This window comes from Protopterus annectens, chromosome 8.part0 (assembly GCF_019279795.1).
Source record: "Protopterus annectens isolate FY-2018-M chromosome 8.part0, PAN1.0, whole genome shotgun sequence".
In the NCBI taxonomy this organism is placed as follows: Eukaryota; Metazoa; Chordata; order Ceratodontiformes; family Protopteridae; genus Protopterus; species Protopterus annectens.
The window spans coordinates 842,703,653-842,721,816 of NC_056741.1; the positions used below are offsets into that span (position 1 = coordinate 842,703,653).

The 18,164-nt window shown below is 37.5% G+C and overlaps 1 protein-coding gene across 3 annotated transcripts in view; it reads left to right on the plus strand.

Annotated features, from left to right (window-relative positions):
* Window positions 1-18,164, plus strand: part of LOC122809098 — a 1,918,481-nt gene that overhangs the window by 1,055,821 nt on the left and 844,496 nt on the right. For all 3 annotated transcript variants that reach the window (XM_044080326.1, XM_044080325.1, XM_044080327.1), the window contains exon 5: window positions 659-4,501. In XM_044080326.1, coding sequence (XP_043936261.1) covers window positions 932-4,501 — 3,570 coding nt within the window. In that variant the 5' untranslated portion in view covers window positions 659-931. The remainder of the gene's footprint in view (window positions 1-658; window positions 4,502-18,164) is intronic.

Below are 18,164 nucleotides of genomic sequence, written 5' to 3' on the forward strand. Positions count from 1 at the left end.
TGGTTAGGGCAAGAAAACTGATATAAAGACGTCTGCTGCCTTCCTTTATAGCACTGACGACCTGATGTCAGCCAGAAAATGACAGCAGCCGGCGCAGAAAAACATTGACTCTGGTATTCGGGCCAGCCAAAGACTACCACAGCAGGGATAACCCACAGGTGATGACTGCAACAGTGAATACACTGTAGCATCTACATTTATGGTAAGTGTACACAACTGTACTTTCTACTGCTAATGTGTTTCCTTCAGCTTTACTTTTTCAGGCTGCTTGTTTGAATGCTGTTACTCAGATATCCAGTCACAAGAGGCATTTTACTAATATTTAAAGAGTGCACTCACTCTAAAATTTCCACGGTTGTCATTAAAATAATGATCAGCAACTTTTTACTTGCTGAAATCTGAATTTCTGATATGATATATTATTTTAAAGCAGCTTATTGTGTGAAAATATATGATTTGTTTAGGAGTTCTGATCTTGCCATGAAATCAAACCTGAGAGGTTTTGTACTTTTCATTAGCATACAGATCTTTTGCAGTTACACTTTGTTAATTAGAATAAGACTGATCCTTGGTAACTGTCGCTTTACAACTCTTTTGTATTTAAAAGTAATATTATTGAAATATTATTCTGGTTTTGAACTACTGTCTTTTTTTTCAGATAATCATGTTACCCTCACTGAAGATGAGGAGGAGGATGAAGAGTCAGAAGAAGCATCTCTAAATTTATCAGTTGCTTTAGACCAGCTAGACAATAACACAAACAGACTTTTATGTCAAACCATGTATTCTTTGTCTGACACTATTGATAATGAAGCTGCAGTGCATGAAACAGTAAAGGAATGTCCATTTAGTAACAGCTAAAAAAGCAGCCATGAGTAAATTATCATGATTTCGCATACAAGTAAAACTCGTTTATGATATAGAGACTAAAATGGACAAGACTGAGCTGTGCAAGGTCCTTAAGTCTATGGAAGAGGACTGTGAAAAAGGCTCATCTAATATGAAAAGTTCTGACAGAAAAAGAAGCTCTGACACAGAGATTAACACTATGAGTCCTGAGGGACTTAAAATACCAAAGGTTAATTATCAGTTGATGGAAACATTTGACTTAAGCAGCACTAGTGTAGTGAAAGACAATGGTGTCAAAGAATATTCCTTGTCATTTTTTGAAGATGTGGAAAAAGACAAAATGGTAGAGGAGAAGCAAAGCACCGTAACATCAGATAAACTAGTAACAAATACATTTGATTTGGAAACTAAATTAGAAAATATGGCTGATTTTAGGACAATGCATGGAAATAATGAAGAATTTGAAGAAAATTCATCATTACCTGCTGAAGAATTTGACAGCATAAAACATAATGAAAGTGAGCACAGTAGTGTAGGCACAGATGACCAGACCACATATAACATTAATGCAGAAAATAGTGTAGAACAGAATTTAGATTTACATAAAATGCTTGAGGAAAAGGATGCATACTCTGACTGCTTACCATCGCCCAGCAGAGAATTAGAGGGAATAACTAGTTCTGTGATTGAAAGTAATATTGGACTTTCTAATATACTTATGCCGCACGAGCCTACATTCAAAAAAGAAAATGGGAATGAAGCGGAATTAGTTAGAATTATCAAAGCTATTGGGAATAAATATGAAGAGTATTCACAGTCATTTGATGCTGGCTTAGAATCAGAGACGATTTGTAGGACACATACTAATACTGCGAACTCAGATGCTCCTTCTGTACTTACAGTAGACTCACAAGCTGAAATTAATATGTCCAGCCTGAGTAAAAACAAAGTATCTGTCGAAGACCAGGATGGCAAATGCACTGTAGCATGTAATAAAGACTTGGATAGAATGTGGAATGCTGCAGCTGAATTTGTTACTACTGAATCAGAGATGCTCATGCCACATAATTCAAATTTAGGAACAGAAATGGATAAGCCAGATTATTTAAGTAAGCTAAGCAGTACTGTTAAGAAAAAGTGTGAAGAAGCCATATACGTAAATGGTAAACAGCTAAACAGAAGACTTGGTGAAACAGCTGAAGTTACTATAATAGGTTCAGGTACAGTTACAGCACACAAGGCAGATACGGATTGTAAAAATTTAGATATAAACATGGTGAGTGAAACCAGTGAAGATAATGTGAGAAGTTTACCATTTTCTGACATGCAGTTCAGAAGTCACAAACTTAATAACAGAAGTGATATTTCTCATGTGAATCTGCCAGATAAAGTGAATGTAGCAAATGAAGTTGAGGGAATGTTCAGTCTTCAAGGAAAAAGTGAAGTTAAATATAAAGGCTGTGGAGAACCTTTTCAGTCATCTAATGAAAACAGTGAAATGAGTCAGAATTTAAAGTCTGAGAGGGAACCTGTCATTGCAGAAGTTATCTCAGCACCTGTTGTAGTTTTGCAACACAACAATAGAAGATCATCTGATTTAAGTAAGCTAAGCGAAACCAAAAAAGAAAATAGCATGGACAGCTTGCAGTTATTTGATGAAGAGATTGTGAAAGAACAGTACATGCCATTTAAGTCTGCAGCACTACGTTTCTCCGTAATGAGCACATTTGAAACAAAAGGCCCACATTCTTATTTTCAGAATGAGGATAGAAATGTCCAAATGCATATAGAGACTACATGTGAGATGCAGATGGATGATGAACACAGCAGAATTGAGAAGGACCAGGAAAGCCTACTCCTTTCCAGCCAAAAATGTTTTGCTTTAGAAAACACTGAAGATACAGCTGCATTTTCATCTGAGGAATTAGATGAGGAAAACAAGACTGAGAAAATGTTTTATTTAAGCAAGGCTGATAACAGCAGGGAGGAAAGTCATGATGAAATTGTGTCTGATGATCAAGATCTGGAAACAGAAAAAAGCTCTGTTACAGAAGATGATATTGGGTTACTAGGTGGTTTAATTGAAGAAGATGACTTGTTACAAAGAATGGAACAAAAATTAAGCAGCATCAGAAAACAGATAGCAGAAGATGAGGATGAAGAAGACCTGGAAGATGAAGAAGATCATTTAGAATCATATGACCATGACAGATATGTAGACCAGGATAATGAAGATGATAGTTTTTTAAAAGCTAAAAGTCATAATATAGATATTTCACTAGACCCAGAACTTCAACACCTTCTGGACAGACACCTGCTTAAGCAGCAGCTTGGTTCTATTGAAGAAGAAGAGGAGGAAGGCGAGAGTGAAGACTTAGGAACATCTGAGGATTCAGAAGAAACAGACGATATTCATATCACAGATCCATTTAAGGAAACGATTTACCAGTTAGACACAGTTGTAGAAGAGTGTGAATCAGGTGACGAAAACAGGCTATGTGCTGGCAGCAGAGATGACTTAAACTATATAGAGCCTCTTGATCAAGATTCAGAAAATGAAAACCAACCATGTAAAACCAAACAACAAGAAATGTGTTTAGATTATGTTCCTGGTGTAGATGTGATCAGTAACTGTACCATGAAGACTACAGATCAAGGTGTAATAAATGAAAAGTGTCCTACAAGGAACATAAATGAAGAGCAGGTGAAATATGTGGAGGGTGAACCAGCTAGATATGAAATAAGTACTTTCACTACCGAAGCTGATTCCAATGAAATTTGCCAGACTCAGAAGTATGACTCATGTTGTGAACTTAAAGACTCGACATATGAGCTTAGTAGTATACCAGATACTCAAGTGGAGATATCCAGTTTCCAGTCAGAAGACCAGAAGGAAAGGGGATCTTCTTCTTATGAGACTTGCTACACTACTGCATATACTCCAGAATCAAAATTTCAAATGTCTGCAGATGATCCTTGCATGATTTTAGGAGAACATCAGCTGAAAGAGGAAACAGAGAGCAATGTTCTCTTGAAAGAAGAGAATTACACTCCAGAGTGTGTAGACTCACAAACTGTCAGCAGTTTCTTAACTCAGAAACTGCAAACAAGCAATTCTTGTGAGACTGTTGTCAGTGAGTTAAGCATTATATTAGATAATAACAACAGCAGCAGTACTGATAGTTTAACCCTCAGCATGGGTATCACTGAAATTGAGAAACCTTTTAAAGTAGATAAGGCTACTTTTGGGTCTAATCAGAAAAATATTTTGACAGAACTTGAAGCACCATTTCACACTGTGAAAAGAAATAAGCTTTGTGTGGATAGCTGGAGAAATGATCTAAGAGTAAATGAAAAAGTTCCTTTTTCTAGCTCTGTGTTGGAGAAAGAACATGATGAGCAAAAGAAGGATGATTACGAATTCAGTGAATTTACCAAACCTAATGAAAGTCAGCAGATAGTACCTCATCGTAACTCAGAAAGTACACTGGAAATTCACAGGCTCAGCAAAGAATTAGTACTTACCGATTCACCAAAGTCAGTTGAGTGTCAATACTTTCCAGAAGAAGACTGGTCTGTTCCTGCGGCAGAGACAGATTTTAACAACAGTGTAAAAAATGATTCCATAGACTACAAATGCAATGCCTTGGAGGTAAGTTTAGTATGTTCTTTTGTGTCAATTAAAATTTGAAGTCTTTTGTCAACTGTTTCACAGATTCGAAGGCCTGCATGTTGTAGTTGTTTTCTCACAGAGGAATGAGACAAAGAGGAAGAAAAGGATATTCAGAAATTATATTGAGCAAGAGATATACAAGGATGACTTCTTAAAAAATAGTGAATATCAAAATGGAGAACAGCTGCAGAGATACTGTAGCTGAAAGTGTCATTACTTCCTGAACTGAAAGCATTGCCTCGTGTATCATATTATGTGTCATTAATGTAAGGCTTCATTCAACATTCATTTTACCATAGGCCTTTGTTGCTAGATGACATTATAGTTAAGCAATAAATTTTATTTACTTTACCAGTGACTGTAACAGGAAACATAATCACAGCAAAAGATATTAACAGCTTGTGCATAAGATTTTACAGACCGTACTTTTCCCAGTGGTAGTCACAACAGTTGTATAGAATATTATATAATATAACAGTTTATTCACCTTAAAGTATAGCAATATGGGACTTTTTATTATAGCTAAATGTGATAATCTTACTTAGACAGAATGTAATTTGCTTCACTGCCACAGATTTAAATTTAGGCTCACCAAGGTCCTGCTCTTTAGTTTAGTATACTAAAACCTGATCTATAGTCTTATGAGATTTGATTAATGGCCTGGAGCTGGAGGAACTGATGAAGAAAGTGTGAGAGTGAGTGGCCAATGCCAGTTGTTTCATCCCAGGAAGGGTGAAGCATTTGATGTATGTCCCAGAGCAGGAGCCAAAATACCTGACCCTTTTCTGCTCCAGTTTCAAAGTTGCTTGGTTATCTGTCTGAACTATTTTCTGAGGTTTCATTTCACTATAAAAATTCACATGGCAGCAATTTCCAACTAAAAAAAAATAAGTAAATAAAATAAAACAGAGGTATAACATGCAGAAGAACTAGTAACACAGAACAGGCATGGTCCAGGTTATTACCCTCACATAAAATGCGTAGCCAAAATAAAGGAATTCCACTTCATCAGTAAAGCACAGTACTTACTGTGTTAAGTCTAAATGTCTGTCCCTCATATATAAATTTACACTGAGGGCAAAATCTGCACTTTCTCATTCGTATGTTTGATCTATTACATGCAATTAACACACTAAGTATTATGTAAAGGTTAAATGAGAGCATCAAGTGTAATACTACAGGAGTGGTGTATTTGGCATTCTGTGATTCACGCCATGCATACTATGTAGGCAAGACAGAACGTGTGTTGAAAAAGAGAATTTTTGAGCATATTTACGATATTAATAAGTCCAGTACTAACAACACACAATTCAAGCACAAATTACTATGCAACAAGAATAAAAGTTTTTACTTTTTTTGTGTTTGAGAAAGCTCCTGTAAATCCCATAATTTGCCTCTGTGAACACAAACTTGAATGCTGTATTGACAATACAAATTAAACTGAACGGAAATATACCACCAGGTTTAAATGATCCTATTTCTATTAGTAGTGTGTTAAAGTTACGTGCAAGCTATAATTTATATAATTTATTTAGTAAACATTTCTGTGTAAGATTTTTAAAGGCATTATTTATTACATATGTTGTACAATCTTTGATCTATATAAAATTTTCTGTGATTTTTTAAAAATCAAATGTAAATATATACACACATACTTTTTTAATATTAAGCTTGTTGTACATCTTTAAGAATTTTGTTTTAATTAAATGTGACTGTCTTAAAATGGCTGGTTTAAAAAAAAATTTTAAGTCCAGTTATCAAGTATGGATGAAAGCTCTTAACTCACTTTTATTAAAACCATTGCATGTTTTTACTTATGAAGTAGAATTCCTTTATTTTGGCTCACATTTTATGTGAGGGTAATAGTGTGGACAACGCTTGTTCTGTGTTAGAAATTTCCAGCTGCTGTTTAGGTCAGGATTCTGTCTCTCATCTAGTTTCTGTGTCTGTAAAGCCTTTCTGTAAGGAAGTTTCTACTATGTCCTTTTGACAGGGATCTAGTACCTCTTTGGGTCATTTATTGTGTGAGTTAAAAGCGGACTGTTTCTGCATTTGAGTCTTTAGCCTCATGTAATTTGAAATTCTTATACTTGAAGATTTTCTTTTTAGTCGCCACTACTTCTGCTGAAAGAAACTCAGATGTTTTAACACTGCCCATAAAACTTCCTTTCTTAGATTCCACAAGGAAAGAATTCTACTTGGCAACCTTTGGCTCGAAAGATGGGTTAATAATATCAATCTTCATTCCCGATTGTGCTAATCATGCAGTGTATTGCCTTCATTGTATGGATATCCTATTTATTTATTTATATTTGTTTACAAAGGTTTTTGCACTGATCGGTATTCACTAATTCTTGGCTTAGCCCAGGTGAAATACAGAGCATTTCACAAACAAAAAATACAGAAATGTATGCAATAACAGAGAAGTTCAGACTAATTACATAGAAAAAAATGTGTATATACATTATGGTGAACAAGCGCAGTGCAGTGCAATCAAGCAGAGTGTAATGTAAAACATATACATTTATAACACACTGAATAGCTAGTTGGCTCACCGAGGAGGTTAAAATCAGTGAAGCTAGTCACCAGAGAAGTAGCACAGGGCTCTGTGCTAGGCCCACTCCTCTTTGACATCTACTTCTCAGATGTCACGGCCAGTGTCAAAGACCTATGGCTAACCAAGTTTGCAGGTGATTGCAGACTGGGTGCAGTCACTGAATACCTGCCAAGATGAGAACACCCTTCAGGAGGGTCTAATTCATGCAAACTCATAGTGCCAAAGCCATGACTTAAAACTCAGTACTAAAAAATTCATTATAGTACCAGGTAATTATGTCATCAGTAAAACACCCTTAAAAAGTTGATTCAGTAGTCCGGGATCTGGGAACTCTTGTAGATAAGTAACCTAGCCTTCAACTAACGTGTCCAAGGCAGTAAGAAAATCCTTCTGTGTCACTCAACTTATAAGCACGGGCATGGCATGTAGCTAAAGAGAGGTCATCATACCACTGTACTTGGTCCTTATCAGTCTCATCATAGAATATAATGCCCCCTTTTGTATGTACCTTATCAGACACATGCAGCAACTGGAATGTCCACAAAGGTTCCTTACAAAAGAATACATGGAGTAAACACAATGTTTGTGTTGATCATCTCAAAGCCCTGCCTCTTTCCTCTGTATAATACAGACTTTTGAGAGGTGATCTTTTCCTGGACATCCCTGAACTCTGTTTTTTTAACACCTTTCTTGAATTATCACTTATGACATAGGCAAATTTACATTTATACAAAAGTAATCAAACTGTATTAACATATTAACATTAAACGTTATACTTCATGTATATTGCCATATATAATATAACCTTAGCAACATTATATAAATTATTAAATTCCTGCCCCTTTTTTAAAACAAGAAACATCTTTACTAAACCATCAGTTATGACATAAGCAATCATACATTTATGTAAATGAAAACAAACCACACAGACACAATCCAAGATGCAAGCATTTTACATCACAAACCATACTGACATATTCCTAGTTGCAAACATTATACATCACTTATAATCTACCCAATCATTTTCAGTGAAACATTACATAGCTCATTTAAGTCCTTCCTTCTTTTAAACCGCATTCCTCCCATGTGTATTGTTCCACAATTCCCATTTTTTCTATGTAGTTTTCTCCTACCCTTTTTTAAAGATCTCAATTCCTGTTGTTTTATCTCAGTTACTATCTTCTCTACGTCTATTAAAGTTGGTTTAGATTTTGATTTCCATTTTCTAGCAATTGCTTTTTTGGCAGCTGCCATAATTAGACACAGCACGGCCTTACTATGTCTAGGCAATTCCGATTCTGTATTATAGCTCAGAAAAGTCATCTCCCTCATCACACCAATCTGTCTACCCAGCATCTCCTGCTGGGAATCCTTAAAGTCCACTAACTCACCACATTCCCAGAAAATATGTTCCGAAGTACCTCTTTCTTCCTCATCACACCTCCAGCATTTGCTGTCTACCTGAGAAAAAATTAATTGTAGTCAACTTGGGGTATAAAAATATCTATGTAAACATTTCCAAGCAAAAATCCTAAATCTTCTAGATTTTGTTGCATATTTGGGAGACATATGGTGGATATAAAAAGTGTCCTTGAATAGGGGAGACAATCTCTTACCTGCAGTCCAAATAAATTCTTAACCTCTTCCTATTCTATTACCTTCCCCCTCTAGTTATTTTCTCCCAATACCTTGTTTCATTTGCCAGTTTTCTCCAATAAATTCCAGCCCCCTCTTGCCTGTTGTCTGTATCCCTAATTGCAGTCATCCCTATCGGCAGAATATCCTTTCTCCATTCCCGTGTTGACTTTGTTCTTAGGATACTTTCTGCTACCTTATGGATATAATATTCTGTATGATTATAGTTATTCTCCTTAAAGGCCTGCATCCAAAATTCCAGTCTCTCCTTGTTTATTGAGCCTCCTCCCTGTTTCAGCTTCATCCCTTTCCACTTTGAATTATACTTTTATGCTTGTGCTATGTATAGGAGCCTTAACTGTGTAGCTCTGAAATGCCCCTTCAGATTGGGCAATCCCAATCCGCCCTGTTCTACTGGAAGAATAAGCTTATCCCACTTGACTTTTGCTGTCTTCCCCTCCCAGATAAAGTCCTTCAGCTCTTTATTAATTGCTATTCACAACTTCTCCTCCGGTTGGTAAAAATATGCCTGACCTGTGTATAAGACTAAAGGGACTAAAAACATTTGAATTGCTTCTGTTTTGCTATCAACCCTTCCTCAGTATGTTTAATAAGTAATAAGTCATTATAGCATTTAAATGAAAGCATCACTGTGACACAGTTCAGTAAAATACCCCTCTTAATTAATAACAATTAGTTTATAAACAAGTTTATAAAAGATCTAAAGCAGATTTAAAAATTATTTCATTTAAAAGCATATTTAAAACACAGAAAAACATTTATTATTTCAACTTCATTTGTTTCTTCTTCAAAACCTAACTGTTGTGTTTAAGCCAGGGTTCCGGTCCGCTTCTAACCGTATTATCCATTCATATTCACATTATTCCAAAGAATTATTCAAATCACCATCCCTCTTATTCTTTTGCTGTGTACCTACCTATAGCTCTAAATAGGAATGTATGGGTCAAGCACTTCTGTACCATACGCTTAGCCAAGGCATTACTAACAACTCTTCTTCATACTTCAGACTTAGGTTCTATAATTCTTTCTTTCAATTGACCCATAGGTTCCTATGGCTTAAACACAACATAAACTTACTTATAAACTAATTGCTAATAATTGAGCGGGGTATTTGATTGGGTGTGTCACAGTGATGCTTTTATTTAAATGCTATGATGACTTGCTACTTATTAAACATGCTGACGAAGGGTTGTTACCCGAAAGCTTTGTGGATTGTTGGATTATTGGAACAAATACCATTTTTACCTCTCTGCGTGTCCTCTTTGTGGAGTTTGTTCTACAAAACTTTATAACGTGCAAAGAAAACTGTACACCACAAAAATAGTGCTATTAAGAAAAAATAATTCTTTACTTACAGTTAACTTTCTCCCTCCTCTTCCCCTCCACAAAGCATTTTTATGAATACTAATGACATGAAGTAGGGCATATGCTTTAGAACCCCCTACAAGTCCAACAAATTCTGGAAAAGTTCATTTCTTGTTCTGTCACGTTTCAAACATATAATTATTGCATTGTAATCCCACATTGTTACTGGTTTTATTACTATTCATCTCCATCTCCCAAATCCGGTCTGTGCTTCATTTCCAAAGTGTTGTCAATTCTTCTAGTCAATGCTCATGCTGTCTTCCTTCACTCCAATATTTTCCATTAAAACACTGGAAAAAGTTTCACAGGTACAGTCTCTCGATTCTCACACTTGCGTCTCAACATGCTCTGAATAGTGGAATAAATTTGCTTTTCTGCTTGGTGTACAATGAGTAATCATTCTCCACAAACACTCTGCTGTTCCCCACTTTTAGTACTTTGTCCTTCTGTCACAGTTTTGTCAAAATCTACTCCTTCTGCTGGTTGGATTGCATCTTTAGTATTAAAGGTCTGGGTTGCTTTCTTATAGCCAGGTTTGGAGCATACACACAATGTGCCCTTTCAACTAACAACTCCTGCTGTGGAATACCAGTCCATTTGCTTATTTGTGCTTTCATAAAATTAATACAGTCTGTTCCTTCCAGCTTCTCTGATATAGCTGAAAACCTCAGTTTTCCATAAATGCCGTGTCCTCTAATTCTATTATTTTTTGAAACATCTCTTCCTGAGCAATCTGATATTCAGCCAGCCTTTTCTTCATTTTAACTTCTGTTTTTGCAGCTTTATCACCACATCTGAATATTTGTTTAAAGGTTCTTCCATTTTTTCCAGCCTTTTGTTATTTGTGTTATACTTCACCAATGTTTCATTTATTTTAACCAGGTCTATACGCAGTTATCTTATGTCTTCCTGCAGGTTACTGGAATTCATGTCTGGAGGGTGCATTACTTTTTGCTGAACAGCTGCAGAACTTTCCCCATTCAGTGCGTTTCTTCCTCACTTCTTGTAGCTGATTTTTTTCCAGGTCCTCTGTATTTCTTTTTTCCTGGCAGCCAGGCAGTACACTTACTAGCCAGTTTCTGAAATTTACCCATAAACGCAAGTCTACTGGCCTTCTCTGCTGAGTTTCTGTTTTCACAGTGAGAGAACTAGAATTAAGCTGTTACTGAATATGCAGCCATCTTGGAAGTCCCTGGACCCTGTTTTGATGAATTTTCTGTACATCCGCAAAAGAAACTAGATTAAAAGACCCAAATTTTCCTTGCAGCATAAATAGGACATGTTGGAGAGACATATATCTTTCTGAAAGAATTTCCATTCTCTGGAAAAGGGGTCCCCATACATGTGAAGCAGAGTTCTTACCTATCCCTATTTAAGTACAACTTGGATCATTGGATGGATAATCAGAAATGTGCCCCTGGTCTGACTTCTCCGTCTCTGATGGAGAGAGGCAGTCAGTAAATCAGCTTCTGTAAATCAAATATAAATCAAATTTCTGGGTCAGATTTGGATTGCAAGGCTAGGCTTTTAATGGCTGTAGTAGTCGTTAGCCTAGTATACATCTAAGAACCTATGAATCTAAGTAGTCCTAATTCCTGTAGCACACCTTCTAGTCATAACTGTAGACAGATCTTCTTATCCCACATGTCATTATATAAATCCATAACTTTTTCTTTTCTTTTTTGGCTTCTGTTCACTGGGGAAAGGTGGGTAGTAGAAAGCGGTCCTGCTTGTTCATCCTGTGGGGCAGTCTACCTAACCCCCCTTAGGCAGCTTGCTGAACTCCACTGCATGCTGCCTTCCAAAGAGATTGTGTCTCCATGCCTGCACACAGAGTCTCTTCATCTTGTGCATTTGCACCATGTCAGTTTGTGCTCTGCTTTAGTTTCTGTTGGTCTCATGCCAGCCTGACCATTTTTGGTGTCATACCCATGTACTTAGCCTGACTTTAACTCAAGTTATCTTCACTTCATATGGCTCAGAATGATCAGTTGAATTCCCTAAGACCTCCAGCTATTCTTCAGACATTTAATGTTTTTTTTTTTTATTGTTACTATTTATTTGCTAGATTATAATTGACTTACTTTATGCACTACCTGCCACAGTATTTTATGTGAAATATTAGTATTCTGCCACAACTATAGATCATACTCTTAGGTTGGTGAAGGCTGTGCTTTCTCACATCTAAAAAGTGCGCTTGCAGAAGAAAGAGATTTTTCACATAACAGTAAAGGATTCTTTTCAGAAGATAGGTACATGCCTATGTCCATAGGCAGAAAATTTTATGTAGACAGAACTGACTCGTAAAAAAGATAATCAGTTCTAGTTACTAAATCTAAACTGGGCAAGAAAGTTACTAAGCAGACAGTTTCTCAGTGGCTGGCTTTGTAAAAAGGCAAGCTAGGCAATAGAAACAGAATATTAAAAGGTCTGTAGGCCTGCATTTAAGATGTAGTTAGGGCCATGCCAGGTAGGTCAGTCAAAGCTGAAGCCTTTGGAGACTAAGTTAAGGGGAGTCCACCTAAAGAAATATCTTATTTGGCTGTAGCAGGCACTGGTGAAAGAGACGAGGAAGTACTACTACAAGACAACTGGAAAAAACTAAATATTTGACTTTGGAGGCCTTCCGCAATGGTAAACTTGAGCCATTTCATCTTGTCATATCTCTAGTTTAGCACAATTTTGAACTTCCTCTAATTGGTACACATCATGACATTACTGATCAACTAAAAGAACTTACCTAACCCATGAGCTCTTGTTCTTTTCTGCCACTTGCAGAGTTTTGCCTTGATCACAGTATCCATCATAAGAAAATTCTCATATCTAGTGACTAAACTACCAGTGTGTTTTAAGTGTTCTATCAGTCTGCACGCACTTGCTCAGGACCTGCACTGGCACTGTTTGTAGCCCCTGGGGAAGATGCATCATATGAAGCAGTGTAACAACTACCAACATTTCAACCTAACCACCCACATGAGATACAGAGAGAAACTTGAGTCTAATATAACAACAGAGGAAGCTTAATGTAGCTATTGGAAGGATGGTTCTTAGTATGAGTTCAAGTTAATGCTGGATAGGGAGAAGGTAAAGGATCCAAAACCCAAATGTCACTTAAATCTTCTCTTTCTTACTAAATCTACTTTTTAGGTGGCTTCAAATTCTTTGAGTCATGATTCACCCTCAGATAGCAATGAGATTACACTCTCACTTGTCATTGTCTGATGATGAGATGATCATATGAACTGGAGGTGTGCTACAAGCAACCACCATGAGAGATGTGTGTCCTAGGGTGTCTTTACAGAATTTCCAATATTTAATCATTAGATGTATGACCATACCTGTCTATCTGATACAGAGCAGTTCCTCATGTCCCCTAGCAAAGGTTCATTAGCTGAACTCTAGATCTGAGAAGAGTCTGCTTACCTGAACTTCATTAGCTTAAGTTTGACTTATCACCTATAATTGAGAAGACCCCATAGGTCATCCTGCAGCAGTTGGTTCTGTAGAGATGGCCCACATCTTTAATGTGAACATGCTGTTTGATATCTCATGGAACATGCCCTGAAAGGTGTGAAAGCGCACCCTTAGAGAACACAGATGGATGCCAGTGCTATTTTTTTTTGCAGGTCTGTCATTACCAGATGCCCTCTCTAGTATGCACTACCCTAAATATTGGGATATGTTGCCCACTCCCCAGTATTCAGCCAGTATTCACCTGTTGTTCACTCATCACCTTATTATTTTGGTAAATTCAGGTTGCCACTTTCCAGGGGTGGAGGTAGTGGAAGGTCTTCCTCCTCCTAGGTATTATGGCAAATTAATTCTAAGGCGATAGACATTCTTGTTTCTGTGTACACCAGGTACAGTGAAGGTTTTCCTTCCTGTTTCACCCCTCCAGATGACTCCTCCTTTGTGGACACTCTCCTACTAATGGATTAGTCTGTTATCTTCTGCAGTCTCTCTGGAAATGCCTCAGTCACTATCTGAGGAAGAAAGAAAAGGAAATCTGGATCATCATCTCTGTAACACCTGTACTTCAGGTGCTATATTTGCTATCTCTGAGCATCTGTATGCAGCCTACTCCCTCTTAAAGGTGCAAAATGCCATCTAGAAACCCTCAGTTGAGTGAATGGAGTAACACCCTAGCTGAGCAGCTCAGGGCAAATTCCTGTGTGATGTCTTGAGTCCAGCTTGGGTTCCAGTGACCATAGCATCTCCACACTTCATAAGATTTTGGACAAGGTATGCATGAAAATTTTTTTCTGTAACTGTTTGAGACTGAGGTCCTTTGATTGCTTGCATTTCCTGTCCAAGTTCAGCCATTCCTTGTGAAAGACTTGCAGACCTTCTTAAATCTGTGATCAAGGAAAGGTTTTGAAAAAAACTGTTGCACTGGATTCTTTTGTGAGCTTTCTTGCATCCTGTTGCAGTTTTGTTTGTACTGATGGTATGGCTAAGGCAACAAGGTCAGGAATGCTCCTGCTCTGAGTGTATGGTTTAAGCAGTCCTCTTTCAAGGATGTGATCATACATGTCATTCAGCGTTTATATGTCTGGGCTAGTTCCTCTTTGGACAGGCTTTTAGGACCTGTTTTATACATTTAAAAAAGAAACAGCCATTGACTTCCATGAAAGGTCGTTGGTATGTTCCCAGAGCTTCCTGTTATTGGCCATCCTAATTTTCCATTAAAAAAAAACAAAAACTCATGATAGAAGTGAGTGAAGCCTCCAGATGTCAAGCAGTGTTACCTCCCCTGACTTCCTAAAACTAGTTATGTAAGAAGGATAATTCCACTGGTGCAGCAATTGAATGAATTCCTTACTATCCCATAGGACTGCCCATGACATGTAGTATTCATAGAGTCTGCCTGATCTTGGAAAGTCATCAGCATAGGGTAGTGAGTTGTAGATGGATATAACTGAGAATTAGAGGGTCTCCCCTTCCACTCAGGAGCTAGTCAGTTTGCACTGAGCTTTTGAAACAGGTTAAGACCAAAGACCCTGTTCCTCCTTTGGCGAAAGGCAAAGGGTTCTGTTCTCAGTGTTTTTGTTCCCAAGAGGATGCATGACTTCTGTTCTACTTTGAATCTCTGTGACTTTATAGAGTACTTCCAATATGTCAAATTATGGATGGTGGCTTTCTAGAGGGTCATGCTTTTGCTGAACCAGTGCTTGGATTGTACCTTTTAGCTTATCACTTGTAGGAGTTTACACAATAGCTTGCTTCTGTTCACTTTGGTTGGACTTCAGTTTTAGTTCAGGATGTTGCCATTTTGTCTTTATACCAATAGTGTTTACCAAGATGTTTGTGTTTGCCATTGTGGCAGATGCCCTGGAATAGAAGTAACAATATTTTTTCTGCTGTGATGACTGATCCCTGTTTTTTCCTGTGAAAAGACTTTTTTGATTTTTGGTCATTCCCACCCAGGAAGAAGGCACAGGAAGTGATAACTTTGCCAGCCTAGGTGAGGATCCTGTAAAGGGTGTAAGATTAGACCTTTCTAAGTTTTATGGAGGACAGATCCTCACTGTTGTATTCACATGCCGGAGGGTGAAGGCATTGCATATGACTGCAGATTGCCAATGGCTAGAAAGCTGTCACACCTTCAGAGACCTTCGTATTGTTAGGCCTTCATTTCCAGGCTGTAGAAGGCTGTACACTTTCCTCAAGTCTGAATGTTGTCAATCTCCCATTCTTGCAGCAGAACCCATCACAGGTCCTACCTAATGACTGATTACTGGTGAGATGTGGTGCTCACATGGACATGTTCAATGGTAATGGCCCTTCAAGAATAGAGTCTTAATATATACCAACATTAGCTGCAGGCAGTGTTCTTCACTCTCAAATCTTTGGAAGGGAAATTAAGACTAGAGGCCCTCCTGTATTAATCATAGATAACTTGGCTATTCTTATTGGGTAGCATGAGCTTGTACCTTTTGTGCAGAGAGGTGATTATGGCCTGGTAGTAGGCCATAGATTAAGGCATCAACATCACTCTGACTGACAACCATTCCCATACTAAAGGAAGTGAACTCTGGTGGATTCCTTTATGTGCAACTCCATCTTAATTCTGGCACTGGGAATAAGGGAGCCCTGTGTAATTAAAGGCTTTCAAGAGTGAAGAAAGCTTGTGATATAGATCTTTGACTTAGTTTGCCACCAAGGACAACACAGTCTCTTCTCCTTGCTCTTCTTGGTTCAACAGGGTAAGGGTGAGCTAATGGTAAATACAGTGTTCATCATTAGGTCAGTGTTGTAGTAATGCTAACAGATGGACATATCCTGCCTCACTCTGTGTGTGTGTCCTTAGACCTGAGCATGAGGACTGTGTGTGAACACATAATGGACGTACAAGCTTGAAAAATCCTTAGAACTTTGTTGATGCTAGTCTGAGAAGCAAAATATATATAGTTTAGTCTGCCAACTGTGCAAAAAGATCCAGTTGCTTGTGTGTGTGTGTGTGTGTGTGTGTGGGGGGGTTAAATACCACATTATGGGTATTTTTATATTTGGAAATGTTATCTAAGAGATGTAAATTCCATTTAAGGATAGACATACACAGTGACCTTTTTTTGCATAATATCTTTTATTATGAGAACCTAATTATGCCATGTTACATCTATTGTGGAGTCTCCATGCATGGTGCATAAAATTCTTGCCCTAGTGTTTGGCCAGTTTTGGTTCAGTATCAGACACATTTTAATTATACATGTGGATGCAGCTCAGGCCCAGGGATTACACCCTTTAAGACATATATTTTCCCATTTTTGTTCTATTAATTTGTGAAACTTGTAAGTGAGAGATATAAAAATGACTGGGCATTTGTTAAAGGATGCATGTATATTGATATCAGATGTATACTCTTCTTTTCATTAGACTTATTGATCATTATCAATTTAATATTCTCAATATATTGGCCATTAAGTCATGTTTTGGGTTTGCTTTCCTTTTTTCCTTTGAGCAGTGTTATTTGCTATGTGGGGGCCTTTTAGTGGTTAACCTACCATTCCATTATTATTACATCCTTAAACATCTAGTGTTCTATGGTCTCTAGAGCCTCATTCTGTCTCTTTTGGTTTCCCAGTATTTCCATAAACTCCCTATATGTCCCCTTCTTGAAATACCTAACTTCCTCTCCTGAATGATCAGGGCATCTATCAGTTTGTATATTTCTTTCACCCCCTTGGGAGGACTGGGTTTTTCCACATTTTGTTTATTGCTTTCTTTGCTATTAGCATGACTAACCATATCAGATACTGTTGTGATCAGGAAATGTCCTGATCGTTGAGAAGACCCAGAAAGAAAAGGGGTTATGACAGGTTTAAAGTCTTGTCTGTAAGGATATGCACTAGATTTCCTACCTCTATTTTAAACTGGACAAATCTTTCACACTTCCAAAAAATATCATCCCATGTGCCCTGTGTCCCTGTTTGGCATCTCCAGCATGTAGGGTTTTCTCCCCTAAAAACAGCATCCAGATTTGCCATGGTATAAAAGAATCTGTACTGGCATTTCCACCAGAAAATATGTTATTTTCCTGATCTAAGGGCAGCCTAGGGAATCCAAGTAACCTTCTCCAAATGATTATTAGCTATTTCTGTATTTAGTATTGTTTTCCATCTATTCTTTTCTTTTATCATTCTAGTAATTTTTTAATTGGTTGAGTGCCCTGTTTGTATAGTTTATCAAACCTTTGGAGTATATTTGGTCCCTTTGGATGTTGAGTACCATTGGAATAAGTATAGCCATTATTCCTGTTTTGGCTTGAACCAACTTTTTGAAGCTAGTTGTTATAGGATCCCCTGATAGAGTAAACTTACTGTATCAGGGAGATTATATCTCAGCCTATTTGATTCCTAGTTTAAAGGATGGTTGTTTTCTAGCAGACCAGGTGATGCCAGTATTAAATCACTGAGTTTTCACCTGTCCAGTACTATCCTACTTGGCATCCTTGTTTTCCCCTTCTGACTCTCCCATAGACATAATATCCTTTCTCCAGCTTTTCAATAGATTCTGCCTAAATAGTTTATCAAGTGCCTTCTTCAATTCTCTTAGTTTGCTCAA